The following is a 9,916-nucleotide window of genomic DNA, read 5'->3' on the forward strand; positions in this document are numbered from 1 at the left end:
AACTCTTTTATGGGCTGAGATCATGCATGTTTTACTTTTGGTTTTAAAAAGTGGCACATCCGCCTCCTCCCTTTTGGTACTACATGGTATTATATTAGTTAAAATTTTGGTACTATATGGTCCTACATTAGTTAAAATTTTGTGTACTATATGGTACTATATGAAAATTTTTATGTACTAAATATTTGTAAATTTTGAGTGGTCACCCTGTAAAGAAGAACCATATCGGTTCAACGGTTAGCGAGATCCTTCAGTACAGACAGACAGACAAACACACACACTTTAATATAAGGTTATAAAATGTGTAAATGTTTTCCTAAAGTTGGGGGTGGAGTTCTAATTTGATTATCTGCCTCACTGTATTTCACGGCCGGACCAACCTACGAATAAAATTGGTGGTTTTAAAAAGGGGGCAATAAGACCCCCCCCCCCCCCACCTGTATAAATAAGTGGAAGGGAGTCTTACTCTTCAGTCCTAGAGATTCCAAATAGAGAATGATAGTGTAGATTTCAATTTATGTAGGTATTTCAAGTTACTTTTCCTCTTTAAAAATCTAATATTATATTTTCGCTTGCAATATGATTGTTACCTATAAAAGATAGAAAAAAAGGACTTTTGATCATTTTCATTGGTAAAAAAATTTATCTCCCCCCCAAAAAATCCTCTCCAAACGGGTGTAAATTGTTTTTCTTGCAATAATTGGCTAGGTTAGGTTGCTGGGTTCAAGGTGGCCCCGCAGTGAAGGTAGTTAGGGCATAAAGAACCCCCTCCTTTCTAATTGTTTTTTTTTTCAAAAAGGGGATCTACTGTGCTTGCTGGGGCCTTGAAGGGAAAGCCCCGTTTTTTTCTGCAAAAACCTTACCTGAGATATTTGACCTAATGATGAGTGCTGAATTGACTGCGCCATTCTATTATGCTTCACTTGACCATCCTCAAATACCTATATTAATATTTTATTATTCTTCACTTGATCATCCTCAAATACCTATATCAATATTTTATTATACTTTACTTGAGCATCCTCAAATACCTATATTGATATTTTATTATACTTCACTTGATTATCCTCAAATACCTATATTATTTTATTATTCTTCACTTGAGCATCCTCAAATACTTCAAACTAATATTTAATTATACTTCACTTGATCATCCTCAAATACCTATATTGATATTTTATTATTCTTCACTTGATCATCCTCAAATACCTATATTAATATCTTATTATACTTCACTTGATCATTCTCAAATACCTCAAATTAATATTTTATAATTCTTCACTTGATCATCCTCAAATACCTATATTAATATTTTATTATGCATCACTTAATCATCCTCAAATACCTATATCAATATTTTATAATTCTTCACTTGATCATCCTTAAATACCTATATTAATATTTTATAATTCTTCACTTGATCATCCTCAAATACCTATATTAATATTTTATTATGCATCACTTAATCATCCTCAAATACCTATATCAATATTTTATAATTCTTCACTTGATCATCCTTAAATACCTATATTAATATTTTATAATTCTTCACTTGATCATCCTCAAATACCTATATTAATATTTTATTATGCATCACTTAATCATCCTCAAATACCTATATTAATATTTTATAATTCTTCACTTGATCATCCTTAAATACCTATATTATTATTTTATTATACTTCACTTGATCATCCTTAAATACCTATTTTAATATTTTATTATAATTCACTTGATCATACTCAAATCCCTATTTTAATATTTTATTATAATTCACTTGATCATCCTCAAATACCTGTATTAAAGGAACCCTGCAAGAAATACCATGCTTTAAATGCTGAAAGACTGCCACAAGTAGATCCAATACCCCAAATTTGAAGCCTTAAGCTTTAATAACAAAAAAGTTGTTGGCATTTTAAAATGACATTTTATGTGCAATAAAAATTTTGAAAGATTTTCAATGATAGGATGTTTGTCTGTCTGTACGGAATGATCTTGGCAACCACTAAACTGACATGGTTCTCCTTTACAATGTAGCTTCTTTTAGGTCCTGGGAAGGTTTATTACTATTTTAGGGAAGGTAGCCACGACCCTCCAAAGAATAATCGCCCATAAAAGAAGTTTTTCTTTCTTTTCAAAACAAAAATTTAAAAAGGGTGGAAGGGGCATCTAGGGACGTAGCAGCCAGTAATGAAAACAACATTAAACTGAGGTGTACAATAACACCTCCCTATAAAATGTAAGCCAAACAAAAGATTTTTTCTTTCAGAAAACCATCCCTCTAAAATGCCTGGATTCGGTACTATATGTCAAATGCCAAGTTTTCAATGGAAAATCCAAAACTTCTGGAATTTGAATGTAAATTATGGAAATTTTATTGAATCCCCTCAATTCACTCTAATTGGAGAAAAGGGAATGCTGGAAAAGTTTGTTTTTAAGCTGTATCCAAAGGGAAGTACAGTGGCAGATTGGGTTGGGTTATACCTTATTCTTGTTGATGGCACAAAGTGTACAGTTTCATTCAAGTTGAGTATTCTAGATAAATATGAAAAGCTGTTTCAAGTTTGTAAAGATTATCATCGCATTTTCCACAGCAAAACAGGTTATGGATTTCCCAAGTTTGTTGAAATTAATAAATTAAAATCACATAAAGAGATTGTTTTACCAAACGGAACTCTGACAATTTTGGTTGAATTGAACGGTGTTAAAAATAAACCTAAAGATCCTACTATGTGCCTAGTCGTTGACCTAGAAAAATTGACATCTAATGAGGATTTCTCTGATGTTGAAATACATTGTAAAGATATAAGGCTTAAATGCCACAAAGCTATATTAGCATCAAGATCTTCTGTATTCCAAGCTATGTTTACCAATCCCTGTAAAGAGAACCAGACTGGAATTGTCAACATTAACGACATGGAGCCTGAAGTACTGCAGGATCTTATCACCTTCATGTACAGTTGCAAAGTAAAGAAACTGAAAGAGAATGTTGCTGATTTGTTTATAGCTGCAGACATGTATATGATGGAGAGTTTAAAAGGTAGGTTGTATGTCTTACTTAGTGCTAGGGTAAGTACTTCTATATTATTTTAACTAATAATTGTCTTTTTCCTTAAGTTAGATATTGAATCTAATTATTTTTCTTCTTCAATAAAAAAAAATATCCACAATGAGGATTTAAAGGGCGAATATAGGTTGAATATAATATGGGCTCAAAAAAACCGTGCAATTCCATAGATTATAAGTAACTTTAAGATATTGACATATCCAAATGTATAAGTCTGTTATAGCTTAAAACCTGAACATTCTCAGGATAAATTTATGTAATAAGTGTGGTTCCCTAAGAACTCCAAACACCCTAGCATCACACAAGGCTTCGGTTTAAGGTTGAATTAAAAAGCTTTCGTTAAATGATAGTCGTAATAAAAGTGGAAACCAGTTATCAATCTATTTTTTTGTATTGTGGATTGTTTCTTCCTTGACAATATTCCCCAACAAAGTGTAAAGTATATGAATTTTATTTTTTAAAAAAAACCTTTACAGGAGAAATTTTATTTCATGTAAGTATGAAAATTATATGGTAATTGTTATAATTAATTTAAAGAGGACAAAAATAATAGATGAATAGTGTTTTTTTTCTTATATTTTTTCTGGAGAAAATCTGGCGATCGGGGCGTTTGTGTGTGTGTGTTGAAAAATGCGTACTAGGGTAATTATATCATCAAGAATTAATCATTGATCTTTATACAGAAAAAAAAATTTTATGCTTTTTAAAAAATCAATAAAATAGTATATAATATAAAAAAAATAAACACTTTAATTATCAATTAAGATGCATGCCAATGTAATAATCAATTAAACTTAAGAAAACTAGTCAAAAAAAGTTTTGTAAAGGGGTAAAATAAACGATTTTGTTGACTTTCTCATTTATCATATGTTGAAGTAAAAGCAAAAATTGTAAAATCTACTTAAGGATTTTTTTGATTTTTTAAATTTAACATAGATATTTTAAAAGTATGTAATGGCACCTTTCATATAAGCTCATATCATATTGAAACTATATTCGCCCTTTAAACCAGCTTATACTAACAACGAAATTAATTCCAAAAAAAACATGAAACCTCTAATGTGATTTTCATCTGTCGTTTGGGGGGCAACACATAGTAGAATTGATGACCTTTTATCTGTCTCCCAAATACTTTTTTAGATTTATTTTGCTTGTTGTCTCTGATTGAAACCGGACTAAACGCTGTAATAATCAGTTCAATCAGTTATGATAGTTAAAGAGGACTATCCACGAACAAGAGCACGTGATTCTAAGTACCTTCCAGCATTGATCCTGAGTATTTTCTTTCAAAATATAATAGTTCACTATTAATAAGGGGGGGGGAGGGGTTTTGACACATTTGCGTAAACAGGGAGTATAAGCTTTATCTTTGGACTGGGAGGATAGGTTATTAGGGATAAAATCATTCTTATATGATGAATTTTCCCAAGTTTTAAGATTTTTTGGATAGGCCTCCAGGTCCTCTCTGTACAGGTAAAAATAAAAAAAATAATTTTTTTTTGAAGAGTTAGAAGTCAACCTATGAAACAAAATATGCATATTTTTGAATGTTATTCACATATTTGAAGAAAAAAACGCATATTTTGTTTCATAAGTTGACTTCTAACTCTTCAAAAAAAATTTTTTTCATTTTACCTGTACAGAGAGGACCTGGAGGCCTAGAGCTCCGGAACCTGGAGGCCTATCCAAAAAATCTTAAAACTTGGGAAAGTTCATCATATAAGAATGATTTTATCCCTAATAACCTATACTCTCAGTCCAAAGATAAAGCCTATACTCCCTGTTTACGCAAATGTGTCAAAACTTCCCCCCCCCCCCTTAATATATTGACGAGAAAATTTATGTTTCACCAATTCAAGTTGAAGAAAAGTAAAAAAATGTTCAGGTTTTTTAGTCAAAATTCTATCAAACGTTTTGTTGAGTTCGGGGTGTCTTTAATTGTCCATGTTGTCAAATGATAAAAATTTTAAAAAGTTAAAAGCACATTTACTATATCTCATATGTATGTTTAAATTAATGCTAGTATGGATTAATTTACAATCAATATAACACGAGTATTCGCATATGTATCATCAAATATCCATTTTATTAGAAGAATTAGCTTCATTAAAGTTTTCAAAATCAATTAAAATACCTAAAAAAATATGGTGAAACATAAATTTTCTCGTTAATACATTAATGTTATATGGTGACCTATTATATTCTGAAAGAAAATACTTAGGATCAATGCTGGAAGGTACTTAGAATCATGTGCTCTCGTTCGTGGATAGTCCCCTTTTAATTAGTATAGGTCAAAGATGCCTTCAAAACAGTTTCCAAAAAATATACTACACCTAAAAAACAATAAAATACAGCTAATTGTTGATTTTTTTTTAGATATGTGCACTACCTACATGGTGAAGAATCTTACCAATGAGAATGCCATATCCTACCTGAATTTGGCTGATGGACATAACTCGAAGATGTTAAGAGAAGCAGCTATGAACTATATAGTTGAGAATATCAATGATTTTATGGAGAGACCTGAGCTGAAGAATGTCTCCCAGGAGCTTGTAATAGAAATCATGAAGAAAGCACTTAATCCAACAAAGAATTAGTTCTTTTTTGTGATGAACTACTTTTTTTGCCATTGATATTTTTTTTTTTTTTTATTTATGTATGTATGTAAATTATGGTTACCAAATAACTTGCATTTAAAGATCAATCTTTTCAATAGAAGCTGTGTTGTGTTTAATCTTAAATAGTTAGTTAGGCTTAAGACAAAAAAAATTGTACCTAATAATTCACCTTAAATAGAAAAATACCGAGCAAATTAAACAAAACATTATTGAAATGAAAGAAGAGAAAATCAAACAGTAAAAGCAATTATATAAACGTTAAACCTTAAGGAAAGCATACAGTCTACATAATTATATACTAAAGCATTTCAATGTACATAATATAAGCCCTATTTTAGCATTAATTGCCGAAATGAAAAAATTAAGTTTGTGAATAATCTTGTGATAAAAATGGCATTATCTACCTGATAATCTTGTATGTATTTTTTTCAGAAAAGTAATAAAAAATGTGAGAAATTGCTGCTTGTTTCTGAAATGATTTCCCAAAAGAATCCAAGGGATAGTTGCATGAAGTGCATTTAAAGTTGAACTTAGTTTACTGCATTTTTTTTTCATGTTCAATGGTTTAAACTAAATTTATAGGGCATATATTTGAAAGAATTTAAACTTTCTACCTTGTAGTTTTAAAAATATCAAGACTTAAAAATCGTATTATTGAATATATTTTATGAAAATAGCTGGCTTATTTTCACAAAAATAGCATGACGTCTAATTTAGTAATGTTTATTTTATTGTTATTTATTGTAATACAAAATTATACATGTTTGATGGAATACTTGTAACTTACACTTGAAATCAGTTTTCTTAAATGTACTTCATGCAACTATTTTAAATAAAAATTGAAGTTATAAAGAAGACGAACAAAAAAGCATTTTCATATGACAATTACTCAGACAGATTTGGTTTATTTGGAGGAAACTGATTGTGTTGGTAGTGGGTCTGAATAAAAAATTTCCAATGCATAACATAAAGTTGATCATCATCAACATATTCTGAGCGATTGGTCATAATTGAGAACAATTTGACTTAATGAGATCATTTGACTAAAAGGTTACTTCACGGATAATACGTTTTAACTGCTAAAAGACTGCCTAAAATAGACCCAATACCCCAAATATAAAGTTTTCAGCTCCAAAAACAAAAAAAGTTCTTGGCATTACAATATTACCTATATTTTATGTACAATGAAAATTTTGAAAAATTTCTATTGCTCATAACAGAAATTTCAATATTAGATTACGTCGCCTATACAAAAAAATAGAGCCTTATCTTCGTCAGAAACTTAAGTTGCTGGTAACTGATTATTTTTTTATTAACACAACTTTTCATAGTCAAAATCTCTGAAAAAAATTCAGTTCAAATTGCGTTTGTAAGCGTAAAATCATTGCGGAAACAAATAAAACTAATACAAGCTCGGTTGTGATTGGTTGTTGAGGTGATTCAGTCTTCTGATTGACTGAAAAAAACTACAGTACTCCCGGTACAACGTACGTTAAACTTCATTTTTTTAATGATTTTGACTATGAAATGGGTATTTTTATTGTAAAAATATTACCTATTAAATACTGACAACCTAAATTTATGACGAAAATAAGCTTTTATTTTTGTTTACAGGATTTGTAGTTTAATTATAAAATTTCCAACATTAGCAATAAAAATCTTTAAAAATTTTCATTGTACCATATAAAACGTCATTTTAAAATGCCTACAACTTTTTTGTTATTAAAGCTGAATTCTTCAAATTTGGGGAGTTAGGTCTACTTGAGGCAGTCTTTCAGCAGTTAGATCGATGTATTTCTTGCATGCTTCCTTTAAAGCTTTAATACCTGTTTCATATTATTAACAGGTCCATAGGGAAAGCTGGAACCTTGAAATATCTGGCACCATTCATCATTCTTCTTTTCATATAATTTACTGGATATTATACCCACTAGCAGCTCGCGATTCTTCACTCTAAAATATATTATTTTATTAATTTGTCAGTAATGTGATTTGAACTAGCTTAGAACCTCAGGGAGGAAGGGGATATTAGGCTCTTTTTACACTAGTCCCCAAAGTTTTATAATAACATTTTCTTATTTGTTGGCTTAACAACATTGGGGACTTTTATTGAATTTTGATTGGTTGGTTTATTAAGTTGAGTGTCTACACGTTAACCATTGATTGTAATCTATAGAAGGGGCAATTTTTGGTATCATCATTGGGGATTTACATCAATTTATATGTCATTTTCTCATCAATTATATCCCTGCTTAAACCTGCTGTGAGCCAAAATATGTAGCTATTTTAGTAAACTGAATTTTTTTAAATGACCTGTCTTCGTTGCTTTTAAAGTTTTGATTCTCTGGTAATTCTGACAATTCTAACTTTTCACACAATTCCCTAAAATGAAATTTTTATAAAATTAGGTAGTTCCTAAAATTATCTGATTTCAAAGTTTCTAAAAAAGCATATGTTTTATTTAATTATTATAATTAATTATTATTATAATAATTTGGCCATCTACTTCAATTTATTTTTATTTTTGAATTTATATGATAGAAAAAAGAGTAGCTTTTAAAAATTAATCACCTGAATTGTGAATTATTTCCACAGCCAATTGTGATGTGACCATCTCTGGTTGGGAAGGTCTGATAGGGAACAATACTGGCATGACCAGTGCCCCACCTTCCTGGTATTATACCTGGACAATACATAAGGTCTGATAGGGAACAATACTGGCATGACCAGTGCCCCACCTTCTTGGTATTATACCTGGACAAAACATAAGGTCTGATAGGGAACAATACTGGCATGACCTGTGCCCCACCTTGCTGGTATTATACCTGGACAAAACATAAGGTTTGATAGGGAACAATACTGGCATGACCTGTGCCCCACCTTGCTGGTATTATACCTGGACAAAACATAAGGTTTGATAGGGAACAATACTGGCATGACCTGTGCCCCACCTTGCTGGTATTATACCTGGACAAAACATAAGGTTTTATAGGGAACAATATTGGCATGACCTGTGCCCCACCTTGCTGGTATTATACCTGGACAAAACATAAGGTTTGATAGGGAACAATACTGGCATGACCTGTGCCCCACCTTGCTGGTAATATACCTGGACAAAACATAAGGTTTGATAGGGAACAATGCAGATAAATGACCCCTAATCTTACATAAAAGTTACTTACCAGCATTGAGATAGTTTGATGCCAGATTAACCATTGCTGAAACCTGAAAATATTTCTTTTTTCATTTAATATCATTAGAATTTAAAACTTTACTTTTTTATCATTCTGCTCAAACATGGAGAAAAGATATCAGCCAATCTTTTAAACAACTACATTGATGTACAGCTGTAATAGTACTGCAAGGACTATATTGATCTTTTCTGGGTTACAGTAAATCTTTTGCCCCAGTCCTATTCTTTCATTCTGATACATGGCTACTTGGATTATATTAACCTAACCTGGGTGGAGAGAAGATTACAGTCAATCTTTTGACCCAGTCCTGTTCTGTCACTCTGATACAGGACTACTTGGATTATATTAACCTAACCTGGGTGGAGAGAAGATTACAGTCAATCTTTTGACCCAGTCCTGTTCTATCTCTCTGATACAGGGCTGCCAGGATGGCTCCATGAGCATACAACCTGAAAAATGATGAAGGGAAATTAGATTATTTAAAACTATGTAAAATACAGGAATATGAAAAGCACAACAAATTACAAAAAGAACTTCCCTTATGCATGTCAAAAATATAAAGAGAAGAGGGCGTTGCATAGACATCATAATTCCCCCTTTCCTTGTTTAAATGTGATTTTTAATTGGATTATATGGTTTTGAAACGCGCTGTTATCTTCAACTTCCTATTTTAAACATGTCAGAAGAATCCTTGTATTTATTTTTCTTCATTTTTGAGGGTAGAGATAAATTTCCCTGCAATTAAGCTGTCATTGTATCCCTAAAAAGAAGAAACTTACGCAGTAGCCAGATCAGTCATGGCAACGCCGACCTTCATAGGTCCGCCATTTTGTTCTCCAGTCACGTGTGTCAGGCCTCCCATAGATGCTGCGATGACGTCATAACCACCCCTAAAATAAAAAAAAATATTTGCATAGCTATTAATTTTGGGAGGGATGTTGGGGGGAGGCTTGGAGGAGTTTTAAGGATAATAAAAATGTTTAATTAGTAATATTCCATTTGACCGCCTAACTGTTATTATTCTCCTTTACAGTAAA

General features: G+C 31.2%; 2 protein-coding genes across 3 annotated transcripts in view; one reads left to right on the plus strand and one right to left on the minus strand.

Annotated features, from left to right (window-relative positions):
• LOC145315639 (succinyl-CoA:glutarate CoA-transferase) overlaps positions 1-9,916 on the minus strand; it is a 44,589-nt gene that overhangs the window by 2,437 nt on the left and 32,236 nt on the right. Inside the window, exons 8-15 of one of the 2 annotated variants that reach the window (XM_080155628.1) lie at positions 9,659-9,769; positions 9,235-9,328; positions 8,868-8,910; positions 8,257-8,368; positions 7,999-8,067; positions 7,512-7,638; positions 864-941; positions 315-380 (exon numbers count right to left, since the gene is read on the minus strand). In XM_080155628.1, coding sequence (XP_080011754.1) covers positions 315-380; positions 864-941; positions 7,512-7,638; positions 7,999-8,067; positions 8,257-8,368; positions 8,868-8,910; positions 9,235-9,328; positions 9,659-9,769 — 700 coding nt within the window. Of the gene's footprint in view, positions 1-314; positions 381-863; positions 942-1,735; positions 1,796-7,511; positions 7,639-7,998; positions 8,068-8,256; positions 8,369-8,867; positions 8,911-9,234; positions 9,329-9,658; positions 9,770-9,916 lie in introns of those variants that run through there. The other variant, XM_080155629.1, reaches the window with a different exon arrangement.
• Positions 1,803-5,915, plus strand: LOC145315645 (speckle-type POZ protein-like). The gene is made up of 2 exons (XM_080155638.1): positions 1,803-3,040; positions 5,444-5,915. Exons 1-2 carry the CDS (start codon positions 2,287-2,289, stop codon positions 5,662-5,664), a joined length of 975 nt encoding a protein of 324 aa, XP_080011764.1. The 5' UTR covers positions 1,803-2,286; the 3' UTR covers positions 5,665-5,915.

The sequence above is a fragment of the Acartia tonsa genome, chromosome 4 (assembly GCF_053477335.1).
Source record: "Acartia tonsa isolate MP-2025a chromosome 4, ASM5347733v1, whole genome shotgun sequence".
Taxonomy (NCBI): domain Eukaryota; kingdom Metazoa; phylum Arthropoda; class Copepoda; order Calanoida; family Acartiidae; genus Acartia; species Acartia tonsa.

What these genes read in the sequence shown, in the direction of transcription:
- LOC145315645 (XM_080155638.1), top strand. Translation starts at nt 2,287, where the DNA reads ATGCCTGGATTCGGTACTATATGTCAAATGCCAAGTTTTCAATGGAAA. An exon ending in TATGATGGAGAGTTTAAAAG is followed by an intron (nt 3,041 to 5,443) that starts GTAGGTTGTATG and finishes ATTTTTTTTTAG; the next exon opens with ATATGTGCACTACCTACATG.